General features: G+C 46.8%; 1 protein-coding gene across 2 annotated transcripts; it reads right to left on the bottom strand.

Annotated features, from left to right (window-relative positions):
• Positions 1 to 3776: 3776 nt before the first annotated feature.
• Positions 3777 to 27023, bottom strand: nrip2 (nuclear receptor interacting protein 2). Of its 2 annotated transcripts, none has more exons than XM_030113882.1 (6): positions 26447 to 27023; positions 14087 to 14401; positions 8474 to 8556; positions 8067 to 8182; positions 7685 to 7737; positions 3777 to 5716 (listed from the first exon to the last, which is right to left on the bottom strand). In XM_030113882.1, exons 1-6 carry the CDS (start codon positions 26600 to 26602, stop codon positions 5600 to 5602), a joined length of 840 nt encoding a protein of 279 aa, XP_029969742.1. In that variant the 5' UTR covers positions 26603 to 27023; the 3' UTR covers positions 3777 to 5599. The 2 variants fall into 2 exon arrangements, with proteins under 2 accessions (XP_029969742.1, XP_029969744.1); XM_030113884.1 differs by having other exon boundaries at positions 8067 to 8164; positions 26447 to 27020.
• Positions 27024 to 27342: the final 319 nt, after the last annotated feature.

Here is a 27342-nt window from a genome sequence, read left to right as displayed (position 1 = left end):
ATATTGTGGCTGTTTTAGACATTTGTACTATTTTGTCGCATTCATGTGGTCGTTCTCTCCTGATTCTGTTCATATTTATAAGACTAAAATTCAACCATATCAAACATCCAACCAGCTTTGAAGAGGTTATTGGTGGATTTTCAGTTTGTTAAAAGTCTAAACTGATGAGATTATAGTTCAGACTCTAAACAATAACATTTGATGGAGGAGTCAGATCCTCAGGTTTAGCGTGTCAGAACCATCAGCTGTCATCACGTCTGGTTTAATCTCTACAACACTCGATATTCGTCTTTAATAGACTTCACGTCTTCTCCTGCTGAGAGGGATTTCACAGGAATACATGCACCTGCTACGCTTAAGCCTGCAGGAGGTGCAAAAAATTCAAGAAGCGTGTTTTCAGAGCGAAATACAGTGTTGTAGTGGATTTACCCATGAGCCCCGTGTGACCGTGAGACGTGGAAGTGATCCTGACTGACGGTCACAGTGGAAGAAGACTTGACATGAGCTCCGTCGCGTTCCCTCGGCGGCTCCTCGCCGCTGATCACGACTCCTCGTTTCCCACGCGATGAGCTTTAATTCTGCGGCGTTTCATCACGGCCGTGTTCTCGCTGCCCAGCAAGGCGCCTCCAGTCGTCCTCACTTCAGTTTCGGAGGATGGAAATTACCGTTTCCTGCAGGTTGCTTCTTTCACGACCCTGAGCTGGACCAAGACTTTCTGTTCCATCAGACTCATTTCTGCTGGTTCCTTTGAAGTGATTTGAATTTCCACTGACGCTCTCCGGCGTTCTGAGCTGCTCTCAGCTGTTTGTTATTCTGCACCATGTTCTTTAAATATGCATATAATTACCTTGATAACAAATGTTGACTCACAAGCTTTTCTGCAGCGTTTCTTCTTTATTCCTCTGCCGTCCCGCAGCTTTCAGAGAAGCGTTCACTTTGAAGTATGAAAGCCAAAGTGATTGCAGTACCTCCGACTCCACAGTGTTTTAATCACTCCTCTTCCTTTTAACTTAATATGAGGCATATTTCTCCACCTGCACTCTTAATTTAGCTTTCATTCAGCAGCTTTTAGCAAATGTATGCATAGAACCGTGATAATTGAGTCATTTCCAAACACGATCTGCGTTTATTTTCCTCAGTTTTTTTTTTTTTTTCAAGAAAATCTTTGAATGAATTAACGGACATAAAACACATGTAATCTTCCTACAACAGAGATATCCACCGTATTGGAGTGAGAATGAGTCAATCAGCATTTTCTTGATTATAATGTGTGATCATTAATTAAAAATCCCTCTTGTTAAATCCAGGCTTTGGTTCAACGAGCTTTGCAAATTAGCTAAAGTGTTACTAAGTATTGTGGCCCCATTTCTATGGCATTTCAGGTGAAAATGTATCATTTTTGCATTTAGAAAATGAGGTCCTGGTCCAGGAGAATCTGTACCGAGAGTCATGACACTGTGGAGGAAAACATTCTTGTTGTTCTTCTGCTGAGCACGAGCAGAACTGCTGTTTCGATGGCTGTGGAGTTGCAGGACCAGGAGCAGCGTTTCCACCCACCGTTTCCATGGAAATAGAGTCGGAGCATTTTCAGGAAGTTCCACCCTCAGAGTAGTTTTCCTGTTTTCCAGAAAGTTGCATTTTCAGTTTCTCCGATCAGCGTCGTCGTGCAAACAAACCCCCAAAGCAGCACAGAAGTTTTGCATTTTCACTTTAAAATGTGTAAATGGAGCCAAAAGTTTTTAGTACCCAGCTTTAGAAGCTTCGCTGCTTCATTTTCCTGCCGCCTGCTAGCTGCTACGCTAATGACCTTATGTTCTGCCTGTAGTTTAGTGTTAAATACCATCTTGATCACATGATTCTCATACGAGCAAGGCGTTTCCCCTCCAAGGAGCCACAGCTGCTGTTCAGAGAAATGACTCCAAACACTAAAATCTGAACAAATGTTTGTCTTGTTTAAATGATTTGAGAGATTTTCACAGTTCAGTCAAAACGTGCGTGTGTGTAAGGGAGGTTGATGCCTGGACTGGCTTGTTGGAGACGGCCTGTGGCGGTTTTCCTCCTCGCTGCCTCCACATGCGGCTTCTCCTGATCGATACGGCCTCTCTGTGGGGTTAATGCCTGCGGGTCGTTCCCGCTGTGTCGGAATTCACGGCGTGTGTTTGCATCGCCTCTGCAGGCGGAGGGACCGACGGAGGAGGAGGAGGAGAGGCTGGGATCTATTTGTGGAGTGAATGAATTGTGGCAGTGTGGGAGTGAAGCGGCCCGTCTCGCATCGGAGGTCTGAGACGGCGTCGTCCTGTCCTCTCTGACCCGAGGAGCTCAGCTCCAGCGTCTTCGTTCATCTGTAGCTCCGGTAAAACCTCCCTCTTCTCAGATTCCTGGTGTTTCTGATGGGGGTTAATTAATCCGACCTGTTTACACGGCAGCGTTTCAGGTGGAATCCCGTCGTTTTTGTTTCACGTCAACGTGGCGGGACGTCCGTTTCCACGGAAACAGAGGAAACTCAACAGATTCTCCCTCCTTTCATGGTATCTACGGCCTGCTCAGGGTGTGAGTTGATGCAGGAGGTGACCTTTTTTCCGGTGTGTAACGGCGTCGGTGCAGGAAGCGGCGGAGAGGCCGAGGCCATAACTCAAACTGGAGAGTGGTCGCTTGTTAATACTGCATGTATTTTCCCATAATGACCCACACTCGCTCTCCCAGAGGCGGCGGAGCGGCGGCTCGCAGGGGAAGGCAGCCGCGCACGCCTCAAAGGTCTCGTAGCTGGAGGGAAATGAGCCGCCGGAGATCGGAGTAACGCCGTTATCGCGTCTTCAGTCCTCCGGGTCCAGAGCAGGAACCTGGATGAGAACCGCGCTCTCTGCACCAAAGGTCACGGCTCCCCCTCCTCCTGATCAGTTTGTGGTTTTCTGCTTCGGGCCTGCAGAAGTGCGACCGCGCCGTGTTTCCTGCTCCGTTCCTCCGAGCGCTACGGTTGCGACAGGATGTGGTGCGGAAAGTGACGCAGACGGAGAGAAGGGGATCCGCTCTGCTCAAACCAGGTTTGTTCTCGATTCAATGTTCCCCGGCTCGCCGGTGCAGGCAGCCCACACAGAATAAGGCTTTTTCCTGACAGCTCAGACAACATCAAGGCGCTTTCTTTCTTTTTTTTGGGTGAGAAAACATCCGTGTCAAACCAGAAATGAAACCCTGCTCGGGTCCAGATGTGTCCCTGAGCAGAAGCGGCAGCAGCGCTGGATGGTTTTTTTTTTCTGCTGTGACTGATTTTCTCAGACGTTTCCTCGCTGAGGTTTCCCTTTCTGCGCTCATTAATCTTGTATTGTGTTTCCGCGCCTGTCGGGCTCCATCAGTGTTTGGAGGATTCGACCGTGCAAAGCTCACAGAAATGGTTGCACTGAACCCAAACATTTCAGATGAAACTAATTAAACCACCAAAGATCTTCTGCTGGAGAAACTGCACAAAAACAGTGAAAATCATCAACTTCAGTGATAAATTTACACCAATCTGCAGCTTAAACCTCTCAAAGTGCAAATAAACCAACTGAGATACAAACTGTAGCACCAAAAAACAATCTGCTGCTAAAGCTGCAAAAAATTATATAAGAGCAGCAAACTGCATAAAAACATGCAAAAAAAACCCCCAGAAAAGCAACTGTGTATCAGTCCACCACTAAAGCTGCATAAAACAGGTCCGATTGTTAACTTTACTATCAACAACGATTCGTAATTTGCTCATTTCCAAGTAATTGAAATCAAAATATTAAAACAAGGGAAGCTAGCCAGAATACATATTTTATTAGGCAGAGAAAATACTGTCCAGAAGAAGAAAAAACACCAAAAATAAATTTCTGTGGTACACCGACTCCTCTCACAGGCCATAGGAAGGTCACGAGCACATCAAACGGAAACGGACATGACCACCAAGAAGAGGATGGATTCAAACCGACGCACAGTCAGAAGCGGGTGGGTGGTGGTGAGGGGGGGCGCGGGGGGGGTGGTTATTCTTTTAAAGCAGAGCGGGACGGCCTGCAGTGAGACGCTGCAGGCAGTTCTTCAGTCTCCTCACTGTGAAACGAAGAGATCGGGGGGGAAAGGGGTGGTGGGGGTGGTGGGGGGGCAGCTGGATCGACTCCTGGCAGCTGGTTCGATGGACCGTCTGGGAGAAGATGGAACTTAAGAACCTTCCTGTTCCCACGTGAAACAGGAGCAGAAACCCCCGTCTCTCTCGCTCTCTCTCTCTCTCTCTCTCTCACTCACACACACACACACGCACGCACGCGCGCACACGCTCGATGTGACACAGTCAGACTGGTACACAAACATGCAGACTTCTGGAAAGGCAGAACTTCACAAAGTCATGCAGATGGAATGTTTAGATATTTCGGAGTCTGACTCAGTGGAGCTCGACTCGCCGGCCCGGACGCTATTTTTATCGGAGGGGCTTTTTTAGAGGGAACTGTCATAATTCAGTCTGCGCTGCGCTGGAAGCCGATCCATATCGGTCTCACGGCGAGGAAGACGGGAGTGACGGGGCTTTGCAGACGCCGCCGTCGCCGCTGGTTTCCTCGCGCTCGGCTCCTCTTCACACGAGCTTCCTGAGACCAGACCTCAGATCAGCCTCAGATGATTCGTAAAGGAGCAGTTTGGGGTTCGGGGAAATGTTCAGAAAGGGTCACAAACGATGCAGCAGCGTCGGTGAAGGCGCGTTTGTCGTTTAATGAATGTTGGAGCTCTATAATCATGTTTCGGGCTTTTGCTGTCGTGTTTTTCAATTCTGTGTCGGAGCGTTGGAGTCTTTTCATCCGCTTTGTGGACTTTCATGCGTGTTGCAGCTGCTGCATTCATTTCGTGAACTTTTTCGTTTGCACTGTGTCCATGGTGGTAATAACTTTAAACATGATGGAAAATTTTATTGTTTCCTTTGTTGTTGAGGCGGTCAGAGAAATGCCAGATAGAGAAGTTACCATATAAAAACACAAATGATTCCTGCAGGAGTCCGTCGCTTCAAACCTGTGATTCTTCACCAGATAGATGTGAATTACAGGTTTAATTGAAACTACTGAAGTAAGAAAAAGTGAATATTTTATGTTCTGTTGAGACTTTGTAGTCGGGAGTCGTGACTTTCTCTCCTATAAATGCTGATTTAGTGTCGATGAGGTTCCAGATTTTAAATCTGGAAATGGAAACACTCCCCAAACAATAAACTGTTCCTTTAATGAGAATTTTACCTAAAATATTTAGCTTTTCTTGATTTTTTTTTTTTGGGACATTTTATTGATGTTTAAAGTAATTTTTTCAGTCAAATCACAAAAAAAATTCCACTAAACTTTAACTGAAATGATTTTTTTCCCCCCTTGTAGAAGTTGTGTTGATCGTCAGGCAGTTCCATCGAGGAGGCGATCAGAACATACTTTCTTTTTTTTTTTTTTTCGGTGAAGCATTAATAAAGTCCTGGGTGAACAGAACAGATAAAGATGGCGGGACGTCTTCACCCTCCCAAACACAGCGATGTAAACTGAAGAAGGAAGGAGGCGAGTCCGTCTTCTGGCAGTGCGAGACGCTGTGACCGGACGGGGGGGGCGGCGGCGGCGGCGGAGGCTCACAGGTTCTCGTTGGTGTCGTGTTGGCACTGGGTGTCGGCGGAGGGGCGGAGGAAGGGCAGCTCGTCGCCGCAGCCCTGCAGCTTCAGCACCCGGCGGCTCAGGTCCAGGCAGCACTGCCACGGGAGTCACAGAGTCACAGCGCTCAATTATTAACGCCGCAGACTAATCTGAGCCACGGCTAAAAGGATACGGCGATTAAATATGCAGCATGCAGGACGAAGCCGCGACATAACGGATCGTTTTACTGGAGAAACACCTGGAGGAGGATCCGACACTTTATCTCAGCGCCGCGCCGTTAAAGCAGCGGCTGTCAGTCTGACGGTCATGAGTGACGTCCGCTTGTTGAATAACGATGACACTATCCCTGATTTCAGGCAGCTTACAGCCTCTCTGTGTGCAGTTTGCATGTTTTCGGTTGTAGCACATGAACAGGCATCTATTCAGCAGCAGGAGGGAAGAAAGTTGAGGAGGTCGGTCACCTTTTAAAGTTTAAAACAGGCATCATGCATCTCACGTCTACATTTCACTGTTTATGTGAATTAATAGAGAAAATACAAGTTTTTGAGAAGCTCGTGGCTGCAGTTCCTCTGGGTACAAGCAGCAGTAGGAACAACTAACTCACACAGTAAGCAAAGCACAGGTTTTAGTTCCCTGTGTTCCCTGAAACACGAGGGATTTAGGTGCCTCAGTTTACTGGAGCGGAGATTTTCCAGTCCTACTGTATTCAGAGCATTTAAAACGTCAATCGTTGTTTTATTTAAAAACCTATACTAAGATGTTAAACTCAGTATATGAGCACCGTTGAGTAAACAGATCCCCAAAACACTATGAAAGATTTGTGTTTTCTCTTAAAAACTCTGTCATGTAAACAGGCCTGGAGCCTGTAATGTTTCCAGGAGGATGTTTTTGGCCTTTTATTTGCTCTCGGTGCTTCAGTCTTCACTGATTTCACTGGAAACTTCTGCCTGTTTCAGCCACAAAATGAACAGAAATAGTCGAGAATCGTTCCTGTGAATTTAAACATTGACCCAGAAAAAACTGCAAAGCTCTTAAAAACTAAAATTAATCTCTTTCCCAGTCAGGATGTGCAACAGCAAATAATGATGCACGCACTGTTCAGATTAAAATATTCATGAATGTGATTCAGCATGAAGCTCATTCTAACATTCAAGGTGACGACGCACATTTGAAGATGTTTTCTCCTCGCAGCATTGTGAGCAGGACCGTGTTTCTTTTTTTTTTTTTTTTTGCAGTCCTTTTGTTAAACAACATTTCTATTAAACCTCTGAGTGGAAAATGCTCCTAATCCTAATTAATTACTGACGCAGCTCGTGGACGGGTGCAGAGAAAGCCGAGAACAGGAGCTGAAATATTCCTCTTAAAGTCCTCCGGGGCTGATTCACTAAATTAGAGCTCATGTTCCTTTCACACCCTGAAGTCCCGGTCTAATTAGATTTCTCTCATGATAACCAGGCACACACTGCAGAGAAAAGAGGAGAGCTCCCATGTTTTTTTTGTTGTTTTTTTTTTTTTTTTTCCAGTGTGCACAGTGAACAGAAGTCACATCACAGAACGTCCTGGATCTGAGCTTATCTGGGTTTTATTCACACAGCGATCGGCTGAACGGCGGCGGCGCCTTTTAAAGAGGAACCGCTGGCTTTTCTGCAGATCAGACCTCGAACTGCACGTCTCTTTCTGAGGGAACAGCAGTGTGTGTGTGTGTGTTTTTTTTTAAAGGAAATGTTTCAGCTTTGTGTTACAGTTGTTCCAATAATCACTCGGATCAGGTCTCCTGTCAATAACCAATCTAACCAATCTTTCACATGGAGCTCAGGATGAATGATGTCCTGTTAGCCTCAACCTGCACTGAACGATGCCTGCTGCTAGCACTCTATGTATCGACAATGCTTATTAAGAAGAGGTTGAATGGTCGAGAGACAGAAGTGGTCAGAAAACAGACTGGTGTGTTTAATATTTGAGTGCAACTTCAAACAATTTCTTCTTCTTGCCTGCATTTCACACATACTGTATGCAGAAAGACACTCGATAACAAACATTAGCAATTCACACAAGGGCCTTACTTTAAGTTCCAGCAGAGTGTGAAGACCCAGGCACAGATCCAACGCCTCGTCCTCTGAAGGAGGAGAACAGAAACACTCGATCACACACGCTGCCTGCAGGGACTCCCGTTAGTTAACACCCTCCGCTGTGCATGCATCGGCGCCGTGGAGGTACGACTTCCTGTGAGAACCGGTGCCGTTAAACCAACGGAGCCGTGAGAACGAGTGTGAATGCAACTCAAGGCAGGAAGTTTGAGGAGGAATTACGGAGCAGCAGAACACAGATTAGAGTTTCAGAAAGTCTGTTTCTGATATTCCAGTGAGTTCATTATAAAGGACTAACGGACTAATTTCAGCCGTAAATCAGCACATCGTCGCCGTAGAGTCAGATTTTCATGCTCACCTTTAACCAAGGCTGAACATCGGACCGTCTGCCGGCCCAGCTGCAGCTGCACATCCGTCACCGAGCCGCACTGTGAGCTGTCCTGAGTGGGCACCAGTCTGGAAACACACCGCACACTGTGAGGAATACACACTTCGCTCAACATCGGCTGCAGCAGCGCTTCAGCTCAGTTTGCTGCCTAATTTCCTAATAAGATCATCTACTTGAATTTTCTTTTTTGCACTCAAATTCTTCTTTTTTTTTCCATCTTGAGTGAAACAGGTATAATAACCTTTAATTTCAAACTTTAAAGTTCTTCTTTGTCTTTGGAGTCTAAGCTCCAGCTCTTTTGTTGCCCCCTCCCGTGTGTTGAGCGTGTGTTCAGTGTGTGTGTTGGTGGGTCAGTGTGTGTGTTCAGTGTTTCTCACCCCAGCCTTCGGCAGCAGGAGGCGGAGATGTGGTTGTGCTGGCTGCCGGTGTTGATGGACGCCTTGACTTCGGTGTCGCAGCACTGTGGGGTGGGGGAGGGCAGGGGTCGGGGTTGGGGACAGAAGGAGGATTTAGTGTCATGCTGTGGTTTCTCCACTTCAGCCACTGCCAGTAAACGGAGCGTCACGCAGCCCAGGGGAGTTCCTGAAAGCCACTGATGTCTCTTTCAAAACAAATTCAGCCAAATTCAGAAGCCGTCTGCTCGCCGGCTGCCGATCGACTCGTGTAAACAAGGCAAACCTCGTCCAAGTGGAATATTTCCAATATTTCCATATATTTGGAGTGAGTCAGGCGCTTCTACAGCTCAGCACTTAATAATGAGCTGAGAATAAGCGGAGCGTTTAATCCTGCGCGTGTTCACAGGTCGGCGGAGGCGTTTTCTTCAGGTATTTGCTGATGTGTCGGGCGCGTGCGGCCGAGACAAGAAGCTGATTCTTCAGTTTGTTGAGTGCACTTTGATTTTTCAGCACCACTAGAGCATGAACTCCGAAGCCCATTAAACCATTGGCTAAACAAGTCTGCTGTGTGCGCAGGCAAAGTGTTTCCATGTGATGCGAGGCTGAAAGTCATTTCACCGGAAAACGTTGGCATGTTTTTTTCTTCTGTCATTTTGTTTGAGCCTGTCGCCCATATTTACTGACCGGAGGCTGTTTATGTACGGATAACCGTCATTACCATCCATCCCGAGCTCACAGATTTCAACTTTAAAGAGGCAGAAAACTCAACTTCACTTGTCTTCTCAGCTTCAGTAAATGGCTGAGCGCTAACGTCAGGCTAGCATGAACGATCTTGTTTCCTCTTTGAGTTAACCGCTGTGTAGCTTGACAAGTAGTGTTCTCAGTTATTTTCAGTTTCACAGTCTGAATGAGAACTGATTTAATCTGGTAACCATTAACTGACCAAAACTTAAAGCTGTTCTTGCTGTTGTTTGGGGAATTTTCGCTTCTACCACTTTATGTTCGTGTACCAGCCGTGTTAGCAGAGCAACGCTACAGCTACATGTTTTATTTCTAAATTAGCTTAAAAAAATCATCAACTTTAGTGCTTCTAAGACTAAATTTATCTATTTAATGAAACTTGAACGGAGCCAAAAGTAGAATATCAGCTTTATGTTTAGGAGGTCACCTAAACTATTGTTGTACTGCTTTTTTATTGCATTTTTAACACATTTATCTTCTGTTAGCTTGTGGATAGCTATGACAGTTTCACTTGAAAATGCTGTTGTGTAAATAGATTTTTAAATTCGTACAGTCCATAATTTGAGAAAAAAATCTTTACTCCTCTATAATTTAAAATAGTCCATATTATTATTCCATCCGTCAGCGTAAAGTCACTCTTCAGGACCCGCCTTTTCCCGTCATGCTAAATTGCAGCAGTATCTTGCAGAGCTGAGCTCTTCAGCTGGGACTCCAGCAGGCGGTCTGCCCTAATTTCCTCTGACATTTGTCTCCTTTATCTCAGCGCTGCTCCGCTGCCTGTAGGGCGACTCGTGTCGCGAAGACGTTTCATGTAAAGTGCAGCAGATCGCGGCGTCTCGTGGGGACGCTCGTCCTCGTCCTCGCGTTCCCGTCACGTTGGCAGGAACGGCAGCGTGCATGAAGAACAAAAGAGAAGGACGGAGCGTTGTGCATCCGACATATGGCTGCTCTGCATGTTAGATAATATAAAGAATGCTGGAACCACCCACACACACTCAGCAGCAAACACACAGCACACCGTTTGCATATGAAAATATATATATATCGATTCTTAGTCACTGTCGCTGCTTTTAGATTTGTTCTCTAAACTGCAGCTGCAATAACAGTCGGCTTTAATGTAGTTGTGTAAAAATAAAAGTGATAAATAAAAGTAAATAAGTATACTAGACAAAAGACCTGCATATAACCTAATCTAATAATAATAATGATTAAAACTTTCAACAGGAAACATGGAGGTCCAATATTCAAAAGGAGTAGGAAATAATCAATTGTACTGAATAATGTATTGATTTTTTTATAAATGTTGAACTAAGTAAAGCTAAAACTATTGTAAAATGAAGAAATTTGTTAAATTTGTATTCAGTTATACTTAAAAATGCTTCACAAATTAGATTATTTCTTCGTCTATTTATTTGAATTTTAGATAATTAAACATAGAATAAAAGAAAAATTTAAATATTTAATGCATTGAATTTGTATTGAATCACCGTGAAGATGTTGCTCGCTTTTCTTTTAAATGGTGTTGATCGTTTTAATGAATTCACTGGAAGTATTGAGCTGGATTTATTATTTAATCAAGTCGATAAGATGTTGATTTTGTGAAGTGGCTCTTATTTGTGACCGTGGTTGGTTTGTTGTTTCTCCCCGCTGTCTGGGAGTCCTCCTCCTCTCCTCCTCCTCTCCTCCTCCTCCCCTTCATGAATCCTTCCCTCGTCTACCTGAACTCGGGACATTTCTCCCCTCCTGGAAACAAACTGCTCGGGTTTCCGTGCGCTTCGTTTTGAGCCGCAGAGCGATTCTCCTTTTGTCCCCGCAGGCTCCGGCGGCTTATCGGCGCTCTCACAAACCGCCTCTTTTGTCTCAGTCCAGATCCCTCTCTGACCCTGACGGGTAAAAATAGCAGCCAGAATGAGTAACCCAGGAACACTTTGCAGTTAGTAAGTTGATGATAAAAGTGGGCAAAGCATGCTGGGTAGTCGGGGGAAAATGCTGAATCCAGTGGAAATTGTGCTTGTACTGTCGAGAACGCGTACTTTCAGAAAGGCCACCGATGTAATCATTCATGAGATGCATTTAGGAAAAAAGGCTGAATTACAGAGGAAAATGGAGTTTTGAACACATATGGACGTGATGGATTAGGGTTAGCGCTCAAGCTGTCTTTGGAAAGCACGCGGCATCATTTAGCAATGAAACAGCTCCGCTAATGATAAAGTTCAATACCTCGGTAGGTATGGAAAATGTCAGAACATGCTTGAAATGCCACAGTAAACTTTAAAAAATGATACTCAGGTGACAAAAAGAAGCCGACTGTCTCAGATGGAGAAAAGACGATGTTTCATCACATTTAAACAGAAGTGGGTGAAGAACTGATATCCTCTACTTCAGTAGAAGTCCTCAAATATACCGACTGAAACCCTGTTTACTCAACATTTCAAGTGAAAATGCATCGTTTCTTTTAAATGGCATTACTAAAAAGGATTTCCATTTCCACAGAAACGGCAGAAATGTTGAAAACAAAGTATGTGGCGTGTCAGGTGAAGAGTTGGTGCCGATATGTTTTTGTAATGAATTCACACACAGAGGGAGCAACACACAGTAAACATTAACAATGGGAGAACACGGACATTCACATGGACAAAAGCTGTTTTCAGTGGCTCAGAGCGCCGCTGTTGTGTGAACGGACACTCGATACTGAGTGAAAGTTTTTGTGTTTTCTTCTTTGAAGGTCCTGACTCTGTTCTTCGTGCACGCCGACTTGAGCAGCAGCAGCTTGAATTGTTTTGGGACGGTGGTTTTCCTGGCAGGCCTGACTTCCTTCGTCTGTCTCTTCTCAGGTTTAGGGGGTGAGATGTGCGTTTGACGGCTCAATGCGTGGTCAGAGCGGTCTCTTCCCTATTTTATTGTCAGGTTCGACATTGATCTCCTTCCTCTTTTGTTTCAGTCGACAGACGGTTTATTTCGCTTTTGATTTGATGAAACGGGGACTGCGGCTTCGCTTTTACTTCATGTGTTGCGGACGCGTTTGTGCCATGCTTGTTGTGTTTTTCAGGTGTCGACAATCATCCCTGAGACATCTTTGCTTCTATTGACCAGTTTCAATAAACCAGGAACTGAGAGCTGCAGGCTTGGACATTCTGACTCAACCGTCACTTAAATCAAGGCTACTGAACTCCTGGGGCCTCGTGGGCCAACGTCCTGCACGTTTTATCAATCCAAGGCCACAGGTTGAGCATCCACCAGACGCTGGCTCCAAAAAGCCTCCGGCTCTATTGACTCCCATTCAAAATAAAACTCCAACAGGCACGTGGGAAGGTGTTTTAGGTAGGCGGGGCTGGTAATCGATTGAGGGACGTCCTCCTGTATCGTATTAACACTCATTAGGCTGCTGACTGTGTATGCTGCACTATAAGCTACACACAAATTAAACATTAAGAAGCTGTAATAAATTTAAGTTTATTAAATTATTTTCCTCCATAAGGAGGCCGTCAGTAATTTAACACTCAAGAGCAGACGAGAACAAAACCACCTTAACAGCATTGAATGGCCGTCGTCTGCAGCGCTGTCCGTGGTGCTGAAGATGCTAAAACAGATGGGTCTGTACTCCGGAATAGGGGTGGGCGGTATAAACGGTATAAACCGCATGCGATCTAAATTTGGCCCACGGTAGGGATTTTGGTCATACCGCCCAACCGCGATGGCACATTACGTCCTCTAGGTGGCAGTAATGCAGCTTTTTAGATGCCCGGTTCCCCGAAGAAGAAGTACACAACAACAGCGATGGCGGCGAGCGGAGAGCAGACGGAGGACGAGCTCCTGAAAAACATTGGTGCAACATCTAAGACAGCGATCTGCAACTGGCGGCCCGCCGGCCGAACATTAATGTCTGTCCCGCCGGATGATTCTGAGAATCTGAGGCAGCTGCTTCACGGAGGCAGTAACGCCGTCCATTACCCTGTGAGTATCCAGCTCCTCCTGAACCGCCTTCATTACCTGTGAAACACCTGGAACCCTCTGATTCAGTGAACAACCTGCAGCTCCTGCTGCCTTCAGGGACGCTTTGTAAAAGTAGCCTGCAGACGGACGCTACCGGTGCCTCAGTCAGCTGTTAGCTTAGCTGTTAGCCACCGATGAACGGGATCGATAAAAAAATAAATAAATAAATGACCCGAAGCCAAATCAAGTTGCCGACCTCTGATCTATAATCTGGACATGGTTTGGATTCAAAGTAACTTGACTTTTGGTATTTAGTAGTTTAAAAACTACTTCCTGCTAACCATCAAACTGTTATGCTGTAATTTATATATCAAATTATACCGTGATGTACACCTTCTACCGTGTAAGGTTCAAATTATGCCGTGATATAAATTTTAGGCCACATCGCCCACCCCTACTCCAAAACTCACTATCTCTGACATATCAGGTCGTGAAGAAACATCAGAAAAACAGAAGTTCGGCCAGAGAATGTTCCCGCCCCCTGTTGCTGTCTGGCTCCACCCCCTTTGCTCATATTTAGGTTATTTCAGCAGGAGGCCTTCGCCTGCACCACGGTCTCGTCTCCGCCTCCCTCTCACACACACTTGCTCCCCGTGGATTTTGGAGTGGCACCGCAGTCTAACCCGGGTCGAGCTTCACGTCGCCGTGACTCAGTTCTCCTGCGGTCCTGATGCTGTCGGGCAGCTGCCGGGTTCTGCTCGGCTCTTTGCGTGTCGTTAAGGGGAGAGGAAATGAAGAGCCTGCCTCAAAGTGATGAGTCATGTGAGCGCAGTCGCGCTCTCTTTGTGTCTTCTCTTGTTCTGGGTTTGTGTGCGGCAGCTGAAAGCGGCGTCACCGGGTCCGGCGTTTGGTTTTCATTACCTTGCATTGTACGAGCAGAGCTGTGAGGGGGGTGGGGTCGTCGGCGCCTTCGGGTTTCTCCGCCGTCTGCCTGGCCCCGGCCTCGCTGCTGTCGTCCTCCTCGTCCGACCGGAGGCTCCTCTCGCTCTCCTCCAGGGACTCCCTCTCCTCCGTGGAGTCGTCGGCCGTGCTCTCGCTCCTCTCCTCGGCGTCCGCCGGTCCGTCCTTGGTGTCGGCCAGCGGGGAGCGGACCCTCGATCCGGGGTCCCGGGCCTCGCCTCGCAGCCGCGTGATGTTTCCCTCCAGCAGGCGGCGCTGCACGATGCTGTGAGGTTGCTGCGGACAGAGAGGAGAGCTTTTCAGGAGAGGTTTTCTCTGCAGAATCGACACGACGAGGCGTCACATTCTGGTGAAACCTTCAAATCGTCATAGTCTGCTGAACCAAAGCACTTCACACAAGGTTTCCCTTCTAAACCTTTAATTTTAGCATCTCTCTTAAGGCCAGAGCAGCTAAACACGCTGCATAACACATTGATCTCATGGATTTCTTTTTTTTGGTGAACATTTTCTGAGAAATGTTCTGTAATTTTATTTGGTCTTGCATAACAGAAAGCTGCCGATATCTACGATGCAGCCTTTCAGACACAGATTGACTGTATTTATTGAATGGAGGGACGTCGGCAGATTTTCCCCTGCTCCAAAACAACATGCGGCCGGTGACCAGCCGTTCTCTCTGCATCATATAAGAAGTAAATTGCATTTAAGCTGGCTGTTCCTCTGTAATCACATTGGCGTTGGAGCAGCAGCGAGTCTGAGTCCCAGACAGGCTGCTTCGAGCAGAGCAGGTCGCCCCGCACCACCAGCGTCGATAAAACACAAAGCTTCTGCTTCCTGCCAAGGTTTCCTGGATATCCACTCCAGCTTTTCAAACAGATCATTTAGCAACACGGAGGTTTTTCACACGATGGAGGAAAACAAAAAAAAAAAAAAAGCAAGGTTATTCTTCTGTATCACACACACGGTCACACCTGCAGACAACTTAAAGTCACAAGTTCACACCCGAGTGTATTGTGCTCCGTGTTTTCCACTGTGAATCTTATGATTTCAGTTACTTTGAGATCTCATTCAAGCGATTTCAGAACTTTTCTTTGTCATTTACATTCATCCAGCAGACCCGATTAAACCCTCTGGAGGCCCAGTTTTGGGCTGCTAGCCACATGTTTGACACCAGTGAATTCACCTCACATGCATGTTTTTGGACTGTGGGAGGGGAGAAGGACGTATGCACAGGGACAACATGCAAACTCCACACATTGAAAGCCTCCATTCATTTGAAGGTCGTCATGAAACCTACCACTTTTTTTAACTGCTGGAAGTGGCCAGACTCCTCTCAGCTGCTCCCCCCATGCTGTTCGGGGTAATCGTCTGGATTTGAGTCGCTGGGAAAGGATCCACTGCGTGGTTAAAGTCAGAGAAGCGAGTCCTGCCAGCCAGCAGCAGCATCTGTAGCGCCGTGAAGTGGCAGTCAGGAGGCGCTGGGTGAGCGCCAGGCTTCACAACACGTCTCCAGCTGCCCACCTCTTGTTCTCCGGAGCCTTGTATCAGTCTGTCAGGCAGCCGCGGATCTGTACGGGAGGTGCCGTGTCTGTTCTGGTGCAGCCACCAGGCTCGCCGCTCACTGCTCCGCGGCACAAAGCCATCCCTTTCTCCAATTCACCGTGTTGCCATGGAGAAAAACAGGCATTCAAGCCTCGTTTGCACGATGTTTCAACTGGAAACACTTAGTTTTTCTGTTTTCGTGGGAATCGACATTCTGGAGGAAAACATTGTTCTCGTTCTCCGTCTACTGAGCATGAGCAGAATGTTTTCTACGGCTGTGGAGCTCATGAGCAGTCGCAGTGTTTCCGTTGTGGACATCGGGAGACGTTTCCAAAAAGTTGCATTTTCAGCAGCGTCGGCCACCGTTGTGGTGGAAACGCTAAAACAAAACATGGCCACAGTTTGCTGTTTTCACTGATGTTACTCGCTGAGTCGGACTCACTGAGGAGAGACATGGTGGATAAAACCTTCACACCTTTTTTCATATTCTTGTCAATATGTTGGGATGTATTAGGTTTGAAATCGGTGATGAATGATGCTTTTTAAGCTGCTGACAGGAGCTGCTTCATCTGAAATGTGCCGCCATGGAAGTTCGCAGATAAAAAAATTCAGGTAATTCTCGACACATGACCGGATTAAAGAATGCCAACACACATCCATCCTTCTCCCACTTCTCTTTGACATCCCAGAAAAAAGGCCCTTTGGACACGTTGAGGATGATTGGAATGGTGAAAGGAGTGGATGACGATCCCATCAGACCTTCCTGTGTCTGAGATCCTCCCCACTTTCCGCTCTCCTGTTGTTTTTTCATTAACATGCACTGAGCTGTGCTGTTAAAACACTCCTGACCAGCATTTGAATGAAGACCGAATGAAGCACGAAAAGGGACAGATAGTGGAAATGAATCGGGAGAGGCAGCCGAGCCTGGAGGAGACGAGACGCCGTCACCTCAACACGGCTGTAATCACGCCGTCTCATGTCTGCTCATGTCTGCTGGATGCGGCGTTACATTTCCGCGTGTCGATGCGACGCCTCTGCAGACTCTCGGGAGCAGAAATCCGGCGACTTTACCGTAAATAAAACGACTCCTCTGCAGAAGACTGTTGGTATTCATAGAGCGGTCCGCCGGGCTTCCACTTCAAACTCCTAATCAGACCGTCTGAGCTCCAGCTGTGGCGGCGCAGACGGCCATCCTGACCTCCTCATCCTCCTTCCTCCCCTCGCCCGCCTCTTACCTTGTTTTCCTCCCGCCTTTCTTTCCTTCCTATTGCCTACCATTTTCTTAATATCCCTTTCTCTGCCTCTCTTATCTTCTCCTCTTTTCATTGATTGCGTTAATTCCCCAAACCCCGGGCCTAACCTAATCCTAATCTAAAAGTAATCTTCTGCCTCTCCTCTCTATAGGAGCTCCACTAAAATAGGATCCTTCACGCTGGACCCAAGCAATCAAATTCAATCAGGAGCTCCACTTTAAAGCAGACTCATCTTTTTTTCCTTTTCCTGACATGTTTGCAGAGTCGCTCTTTTCCTCTCCTCTTTCTCTCTCAGCGCTAACCGACAAAAAGCAGCATCTGTTAACAGCAATTATCCTCATTTACAAACATCTTGGGAGAGCGAGTGCGAACGGGCTCGAGTGCGAGGAGTCTTTATTTTAATGAGGCCGGCGGCACGCCCGAGCCTCTGCTCGAGAGAGAGAGAGAGACGGCGGGGAGGCTGGCGAGACCGGTTTGATCGGAGGACCGCTGCTTCCAGATCGTTTGAGCTCTCAGCGGACGGCGGGGGAGCGGAGACCGAATCTGATAGACAATGAGCGTAATGTGATTTGGGCTGTTAGCCTCGCCGTGTGTCCCTCTCCGACGGTCGCCGTCTCTTTCTGTCAGTCGCCCCGGCTGAGGTCAACACACTTTTTGATTAAATGCCAAAGCTTTCAGCCTTTCGGCGAGGTGGGGGAGCTGCAGAGGAGAAACGGCGAGCTCGTCTTCGCTGCAGAATGTCCGTCTGAACGGAAACGGTCTTCAACATCCCTCCTAGAAATGCATATGGAAAGGTAACGAGTCCGGGGTGGTTTTAATGTCATGAGAATGAAGACTCGGCGTGTTGCGCGGCGCCGGGCCTCCTGTTCGGCGCCGTTTGGACGGATTTCTCTCTGTGTTGAAGCAGCTTAGCTGGAATTGGCATCGCTGAGATGGAATCTGTTTGTTTGTTCTTCGCAGCGTGCTGGAAGATTTTGGATGCCGTGTTTATTTTTTTTTATTTTATTTTCAGCGTTGGAAGCATTTTGAGTCGGTGTGAGGCGGGTTTCAGTGGCATTTATCATGATCAGAAGGGCTGCAGGTATCGTTCTGAACAGGACTGAAGATCTCTGGTGATATTTTTCATTCAATCTTACAAAAGCTACAACAAATAGACCTGTACACGCTCTCCTCGTCACACAGTCAGCTGCTTTTAGGTCTCATTTTTGACCACGTTTGACTAATATGAATTTTCTTATGTAGATTTTAACACTGCATTAGAATATTTCTCTGCAGTGTAATAAAATATTCTAAACTGACTCACGTTAGCACAGTTTTGTGAAGAAGAGTGGTAACATCTATTTAGGATGAAGTAACAACATAAAATGTCCCTCATACTGACCAAAAGCTGGTTTGTACTAACCGTTAAGAAGGTGGAGAACTAATGGAGGCGAACGCGTCTTTATTCGGCGGCACGGTTTTACTGAGTCCACGGCTGAGTCAGTCTCTTTTCAACACGGCGATGACTCACTGAAAAACCTGAACCGGGTCATTTTCTCGTTTCTCCCGCCGTCTCTCCGTCGTGTCCGGACTGGATCGGGGATCTGGCTCCTCTCTCAGCAGGTCCAGGTGTTTGAACATGGAGGCGGAGCTGTTTACACATGCTGGGCGACACATGACCGGGTCACAGCGAGTCCAGACCGACGCCGTCCGCCGGGACTTGGTGTTCCTCTGACTCCGCTCAGACGTGGCGAGCTGCTGATTCTGCTGATGTGCGTCCTGTGGCGACCCCTGAACACCAGCCGGTCGAAACCGGTCTGCCGCCGGTGGGTCATGAAGTCAAACCCCCCTCCTCCTCCTCCTCCTCCCCCTCCTCCTCCTCCTCCTCTTCCTCCTCCTCCTCCTTCCTGATTGCCATGTGGACTAATTATCTGACTGCAACAGGCTCGTCCCTCTCATTCCGCCGGTCACGTGAGCCTCTTAATGTCCTCTTTCTCACTCTGATGGACGTCCCCGCCGGTTCACTTCCCGTCTCACCGACCGGGAAGCTCCAGCTGTTTCACATCTGTTGTCCGCCTGACACTCCACTTCCTCTCCATCTCCATTTCCATCTTTTTTTTTTTCCTCCGGCTTCTCAAACATCCCCACTTCCTTTGGCTTTATTATGAACTCGGTAAAGCTACTGGATCATGCTTCTTCCTCTATGTTTCAGTTTTTCTGTAATGAGTTCCTGAATCCTGTGAAATCTTTCTTTCTCTGTTAAAATCTGTATTTAGCTGCTGCAGAAGGTGCTTCTGTCTGATTTTTAGAAGAAATCATGACGATAAAGAACTGATCAGTGGAAACACCAGCTGAGTTTATTGTAAATGAACACTGAAAACACGGCAGACTGGTCTCAAACTCAGCATCTTGGTCTCGGCTCAGTCTTGACCCCTTGAAGTCTTGGTCATGACTTAATCTTGACCCCTTAAAGGTTGGTCTTGTGTTGGTCTCCAGCCCTTAAAATCTCAGTTTTGTCTTGGTCTTATAATCCTCTGGTCTTGGTCTTGACTCAGTCTTGGTCCCTTAAGGCCTTGTTTTTTTTTTTTCCCTGATCTTTGATGTTCTGATCTTGGTCTTTACTTGGTCTTGGTCTTGGGATGCTCTGGTCTTGGTCTTGACCTGGTCTGAGGTTAGTTGGCCTTGACTACAACACAGGTTGGTGCTTGTTGAGTATTTTTGCCTCAGTCTGGTGAACATGAGGAAATGAACCCGGAACCAAAACCAGTTGTAGCAGATGGTTCTTCTATAAACGGGGTCTAACAAGCGGAACCTTGGTTTAAATGCTCCTGGTCATAAAGCAAATCACTGCGTTGCACATTTCAGCTACGAATTGTTCAGGAGTTTGATGCTCTTGAGTTAAAACACCTGGAATTTTGTTCTATGTAGTGTGTTGCTGTTGTCATGTCTCCAGTGTTCATTTCCAATAAATTCAGCTGGTGTTTTGATGAAATGATGCGTAGTTTTAGCTCTAATTAGCTCTTTTTTTATCAGGATTTCTTCTTAAAAATCCACAATCATGCCAGGAAACTTCCCCTGACCCTGCTTTGATAAAATCCTCCAGATTTTTACCCGACAGGCTGCTGGAGCCGAGTTAATGGAGCTGAATGCATGAATTGATTCATGTTCGATTTCTTTTGAACGTCCGGTTATGGAGATTTCTTGTCTCGTTTTGGATTCGGACTCATTTTCTTAACATCCGAAGATGTTTAAGCTTTCTGTTTCTTCCAGCCTGAATTCCCCGCCGTCCCCCAGCAGACGGTTCCACAAGCTGTTGGCATAAAATCAGCATTATCATGAGCGGCTCCTCCCGACTCGGCGGCGGCGTGGAGGCGAATGCCGGGCGGCGTGGAAGACGTTGGGGAGGAAACCGTCTCTCTGCGCTTCCTGCTGTCTTCCTGCTCAGATGAAACATCTGCAGGACAGAAACACCGAGCTGCTTTTCCAGACGACAGATTAGTTCGAAGCTGCAAAGCGTTTTCGGCCGTTTTAGCTGTTTTAACAGGTTTAACTGCTTCAGGCATTTCTTGTCATTTTAGCCATTTTTCCGAGTTTCCCTTTTATTATTTTTGAATGGTTTTTGCTATTTCATCTATTTTAAGCTCTTTTACCATTATTAGCATTTATAGAAGGTTTCCCTGATTTATATTTTGAAACCAGTTTTAGCTATTTTTACTTTTTCTCAGAAGTTTAGCTGTTGTTCCTTTGCTGTGTTTCACAATTTCAACCGTTTTTTTTTTCTTTTCACATTCTTTTTAGAGGTTTCAGTAACTTTATCCACTTTTAGAAGTTTTAGTCTAACAGTTAAGCAGCCTATAGAATTTTTCATGAATTCATTAAGTTTGACCTTTTTGAGCCGTTTTAAGCCATTTTAGGTGTTCTATCAATTTGAGCTACTTGGGCTGTTTAACTCCTGCTCAAAGTTTCGTTTTTCTTCTTTTTGCTTATTTTTTATTTTTGCAGTTTTTGATTAATTTATTTGGGGGGTTTTTTGTGCCTTCATTGAGCCACTTTAACCACTTTTGCTGATTTAGCCGATGAAACTCCTCTAGGTGTTTGAGCTGTTTTTTTTTTTGTTTTTGTTTTTTTTACTATCTTATTTTATCTATTTTTTACTGTTTTTTTTTTTTACTATTTTCAAACAATGTTTAGATACAATTTTAGCAGCCTTTATTCCACGTGTGATTTTTTTTAATGTGCTATTTTTCCTCGAACAGTTTCTACCAGCAGTTTCGTTAATTCCCCCCCCCCCTTTTTTTTTTTTTTTTTTTTTTTTTAAAGGTACTTAAGACAACTTTACAAAATTTACCTCGGTGCTGCCGCTATAGGCGCTGTGGGGAACTGCAGCCACCAGCCAAGGCGGCACGGGAGCGCGCACAAACACTTTTTTTTTTTTTTTGACTCACGAGATAACGCTGATAAAGTCCTTTTTTTTCTTTTCTTTTCTTTTGTGGGCTTTGAGTGGATGCAGGTCGTTTGATACAGCATCAATTTACGTCGCATCCCCACGATTGCGCGGGAAATTCGGACGCCGAACTGCAGCCAACTGTGTGGCACACAGCCTGTATAAGGCAACAGAGAGATACGCGGATTTGGCCTGTTATTTTAGGTTTTCAATGCTTCACGGCCCGTTGGCATTGAATAAACTGGAAATGCATGTATAGTTTTTCACAAATCTTGCCTTAAGTCCCTTTAAATGGAATTTTAGCTTTTATTCCCCCCCATTTAGTTTCCTTAGTATTTTTAGGTGTGTGAGAGAATGAAGCTATTTTCTTTTTGTTTTTTCCATTTTAACTATTTCACCTTTAAAACCCAGTTGATCTACTTCATCTATTTCCTCTACTTTCCTGTTTAACTCTCGCAGTGTGATGATATATCATACTTCAGACTCCGATCACGGTCAGCTCTCTGACTTCTGTCTTTTTCTCTCAGTTAAACAGTTTTGAACTCCTCCGAGCTGCTACAGGCTACAGGCTACAGGCAGACACGTCGAGTGTCAGAGCTCAGAAGATTCCAGTGCTGGCGTCTCCTTTCCTCTCCCCCTCCCTTGTTTTGTTGCTTTCTTGTTGTTTGGCGCGGTATTTTTAGCCGCGGTGGTCTTCCTCCTCGCAGCTGAGGCGGTGCGGCCGCCCCTCCACGGGCTCCAGATGACAGAGAGAGAGACGGGTTCACGCTCGGCCCACCTAATTGTCCCGGAGCTAAGAATAACAGCTGCTTCGGAGTGGATTCGCCGCGGCGGGCCGAGCCCGGCCGCGCTCTCCGTCCTGCACTGGCAAAGTGCTGCTTCACCTTCCAGGGGAGAAAAGTATGACCCAGTGACGATCAGAGTTCACTCTGCTGACTCCATCCTCTCCTTCCCTTCACCTCAACATCCCGACATCGAGACGATCTTGACACTAAAACTCCCGATTACTGAAAAAAGAAAGCTGTAAATGCTTCTAAATGTGATGCTGCCTGGGAGAAATATGAATATGTCAGGAAATTTCTATTTTCTTATAGCAAATAAAACAAAAATAATCAATTTTACTGAATATAAACACAATGATTAGTGGCAACGCTGGAAAATAATAAACTAGCATCATGTTAGAAACATCTACTGTCGTTAACGGCAGAAAAGCTCAGTTTGACTCTCAGTGTGCTGTTATCTAATTAACTACAATTAAAATGACCGTAAAATAAGCAGAATAACACATTTAGCTTCACGTTTGCAGCATTTACTCCGTAAGTTAACCGCAGTGGAGCTAATTCGACTCATTATGTGTCGTGATTTGTTGCTTAACTTCACAGCAGCACGAAAAGTGAATAAAATGTTTTTTTTCACTGGAGCAAACTCCTGAAAGTGTTTTGGAAATTGGTCAAAGAACTCATTTAGGGTCATTCCAGCAACACTTAGCTGTGTGGAGAGCTGCGCTGGAGCCACTTTGACTCATGTTGTGTAGTTATGTTGAGGTGAAAACAAAAAACCAGCTTCTTCAGGTAAACTACAGTGGTCATGCAATCAATAAGATAGAATATTAATCTAATATGGATCATTTTATGTCGTTTAATCTTAACAGGAATGAAGTAAGTTCATTAATTATATTTTACTCCCATTCAAATTCAACAAGCAGGATGTAAATCAGCAGAGACTAAAAATCAGCGAGGTTATCCAATGATTTGTTCCACGCTGAGCTCAGGTGGAAATGAACCAGAATTGTTCATTTTCCTTGCGTGTGCAGCCATACGTTCTGTTTTCCTCTCCGATCGCGTCTTTCCTTCCCCTCCACCGCTCGGTTCTCACTGTTCCCCCGATTCCATGGCACAACAACACGGCTGGAACGCTGCTGCTGCTGCTGCTGCTGCAGAGCCTGAAAGGACCCGAGGCTAAAGAGCGGCAACAAATTCACACTTACATAACAGGCTGTGTGCCTGAATTACACACTGACCAGGACGGAGCGGCCAGCAAGAACCGGCACAAACAAGGTCACGCTGCAAAGTCCACACGGAGAGATGCTCTTCATGAATCCCAGTTTGGGAAAATCCTGCTTTTATCAACAACATGCCGGCACACTGTTCCATGAGTCCAATAAAAAATAAGAACATAGAAAAGCACTGACATGCACTGAAGACAGAGAACAGGCTGATTTGCATATAAAAAGAGTGTTTCAGCGTGCAGAGGCTGTTTCCAGCATACAGGTGATGATCTGCAGAGCGCATGGTCACAGAGGTGGAGGAGTGAAGTGGTCAGTTTCACCTCCTCCATCAGTCGGTCTCCCCACAGCGCCGTCTGAAAACACTCGTTCCAGACGCCGAGCTCCTCGCGGCCTCGTCTGTGCTGCAGATTGAGTTTTCGATAGCGGCTCGGCTCCGTCTTTGAGGAGAAGATAATTGGTGTTATGATAAGAAGGCCCTCGGGCCCCGCAGGAGCCTCTGAATCACGTCTGCTGCTCGGATGACTCTGCACATTAAGCCCCCGAATATAAGAGTTTTATGGAAATGTACGGTTTTGTTTCCTCATTATTTCTCTGTGTTGCCTTTAAAGAGTCATGAGTACAACAGCAGCCTGCGTCCAAAGTCACAAGTTAATGTTTGGACACCTCGTTCAAAACGGTCACCGAGCCAACGAGGCGGCAAATAGAAAGATGAAATACATTTAACAAGCAGCCCATAATCTGCCCCCTCTCCTCATGGAGCACACACACAAATACACACATGTGCTCATTAAAACCAAGAAGCAGATCTACAGTAATCGGAAACCTTTTTGACAGAGCTGCGAAGTTTCCTGCAAGCCGTTAACACCCTGAATGCATCACGGTGGAGGCAGACAGGTGCGTTAATGCTGATTTCAAACTGGAAGAGTTACCAGTTGGGAAGATCCCGTTTCCAGACAGAACCAAGCAGGCAACATGGCCGCCTGCGGCAGAGCAGCTTTATTGCTGCGGAGAAGAGAAAAACAAGCTGGAGGGGGGTGAAATGAAGCTGGGAAGCTTTATTCCCACCACGCAGTTACTGCACAGCTGTTACTTTGCTTTATGCTTTTAATATATCCGCCTTTTGCCATAACTTTTTATTTCTGCCTGTCTTAATGGAGCGGAGCGACGCGTCGTTATGTTCCACGTTTATGACGTTTTCAAGTGAAAACGCGAAGCTGGAAAAGACCCCGAGCTGGATGGAACCATCCCATGAATCCTCATTTTCAGTTAGCGGGGGGTCTCGAGTCTCTCCTCCCAGCATCAAAACGACGCCGGGCGGGGGGGGGGGGGGAGTCTGACGGCGGGAGGAACCGGAGCGGAGGCGGGAAAACGTCTCCGGAGGAGCGTTTTTCAAGCTGCACACGGTGGGGTTCAGATCTGGCAGACGCTAAATGCTCCGCAGTGTGGCGTTGGCGGGGGAAGCCGGGGTTCGGGGAGGCTCGGGGGGGGGGGGATTGTGGGAGCAGAGCTGCAGTCATGATTTGTTGAGACTATCACAGGGAGTTCCCCCGGAGAGCACGCGGCAGGTCGGGTTCGCAAAGGCTTCTGGGAGCAGTGGAAGGGACGGTCGCTCTTTACATACAGCGCTGTCATTCATCCTACATGTCGAAGCTACTGTGTGTGTGTGTGTGTGTGTGTGTGTGAAGCCACCACACAGTGAACTGTAACCACTTCCCCACTTCTGTATGCAAAGAGCCGCTCTCTGAATCTTTCATGCCTCCGTCTGATGAAGAATTTACATTTCAAGGCTGCACTTTGCAGCACCTATAGTACAGAAACGCCTCAACGCTGAAAGAGAATGCTGGTCAGGGAGAGAATTAGCAGCTTTCTGCTCTTTGATTCAACTGTATATTGAGTATATTTACTGTTTTAAACAGCATAAAAAAGGATCCAAGGTTGATGACTGATCTGTTTCTCTCATAGTTTATCTGAATGGTAAATCATCAGTGAGGCTTTCAAGGTGACAATTACTAACTTTCTGTCACGCAGACTGAGCCACAGTCCCAACGGCTCAGATTATAATAACCAAGTTACTCAATGAATGAACCAAAAAAGAAGATATTACAAAATCCCACTCGTGTATACACAAAACAGACAGAATTGATCCGGAAATTAAGACTGATCGGAAACGGACACAGTTTCAGTAGGAAAACACAAAGACTGCTTGTTTTGAGCAGGTGTTAGCAAATGCTACATCAGTTAGAGGGAGGAAGATGCTCTATAATCTGGATGTTAGAGGAGGAAGATGAAGTTACCGATGCGATCGTACTGCTTTGCTGAAGGTGATCAGATTTTTCTTTCCTGCACTAAAAACACTGGATTTATCAGAAATGTGAAGGAAGCTAAAAACTGAACTGTTGTTCAAAAGCAAACTTCCAGACAACAACATGAACGCGCCAGAACTGTCAGCAGGACTTCATTGTCGGAAGAGCACCTGAAGGCAGCACAAGGAAGACCCGTCATGTTAGCGTTGTATACTCGCACCTGGAAAACGACCTCTCTGTCCCGTCTGTCAGAGCGATCAGTCCGTCGCTTCAAGCCTATTCAATCACGTCCAACAGCCAAAACAAGAAAACATCTCTTAAAAAAAGCAGTTTGTTTCTGCTGTTGGATTCTCTTTCTTAAGCACGATAACTCTGGGTTGTGGCTGGAGCACTTGAACGCAGCACAATGGAAACTGTCATGTCAGTGTTTCTGACATTTCCACTTCTTCGCTGGTAAAACGGCAGTGTGACAGTTTGTATCAACGATTGAGCACGACAGAGGTGTGTCTTTATCTCTTATGTACCGAAAAGCAGCATGCATTTGTGGGATGAGCAACAGGAACAGGGACGTTGGAGAACGTGACGTTATCCTGGAGCAGTGGGCAATACGTGGTCCGTGGACCACGTGAGGCCCTCGTTTGGCCTCTCGCCAGCCCGAGAGAGAGCGTTTCGACTGCTGCTCATCCCATAAATGCATCCTCCAAAGAAGTGTGACTCCCGATTGTCATTCCGCTCCTGCAGCTCGGCCTGAGCGTGTGGACGCCCCGTCCAATCGGACGGCTTGGCGGCACTCACCAGGTCTTTGGAGGTCCCCAGCCTCTTGAGCCCGTCCAGGGGCAGCAGGTCAGCCGAGTCCTTGTGCGTGAACTGCGTGGCCTGCTTCAGACGCCGCTGCTGGTGCAGGATGGCTTTGTCCCGGATGGCCAGCTCGCCTTTCTTGGCCTCGCTCATGGTGGAGCAGTCGTCTCCGACGCCGCACGGAGACTGTCGCCCGGCGGGAGGAGCAGGAGGAGGAGGAGCAGACGGAGGGAGGAGGAGGAGGAGGAGGAGGAGGAGGAGGAGAAACCCTCCTCAGGTTGATGCTGAGCTCCGTTCAGAAGCAGAACGATCCTCTTGCAGTCTGTGTTGCTCTCTGCCGTCCTTCCCTCTGGGCTCCCTCTGCTGCCTCGCTGAGAGAGTGTGTGAGAGACAGTGTGTGTGTGTGTGTGTGTGTGTGTGTGTGTGTGTGTGTGTGCTATTGTCCAGTCCTGGATGCTCCTCTGATGATCATCTTCCTCACTCGATGTCAGGACGTCTTCTGTCTGAGTCTCAGAGGATGGTGTGACTGAATCTGAGCGTTTCTCCTCCTCCTCTCAGACTCGTCCTTGGACCTCGCTCGCTCTCTCTCTGTCTCTCTCTCTGACTTTCTCTCTCCTCCCCTCGCTCGCTCGCTCTCTCTCTCTCTCGCTCTCTCTACCCCCTCCCTCCTCCTCTCTCTCCTTTTGCCACCACACACTCGACAGACTCTACAGAAACATTGAGCCCATTTTCCTCGAATCGTCTTCGTCTGTCCCTGCTCTGATGTCAGCCGGTGGAGAGACCTCGGCCCAGCGTCTCGTCAACATCCAGACATCACGTTTCATCCCGTTTCCCTCTCTTTCCTCCTCCGGCCTCCGGAGCGGCGCTCTGTGGAGGCGTGAGAGCGACCGCTG

The sequence above is a fragment of the Salarias fasciatus genome, chromosome 17, assembly GCF_902148845.1.
Source record: "Salarias fasciatus chromosome 17, fSalaFa1.1, whole genome shotgun sequence".
In the NCBI taxonomy this organism is placed as follows: domain Eukaryota; kingdom Metazoa; phylum Chordata; class Actinopteri; order Blenniiformes; family Blenniidae; genus Salarias; species Salarias fasciatus.
This window is presented reverse-complemented; position numbering and strand designations above follow the sequence as displayed.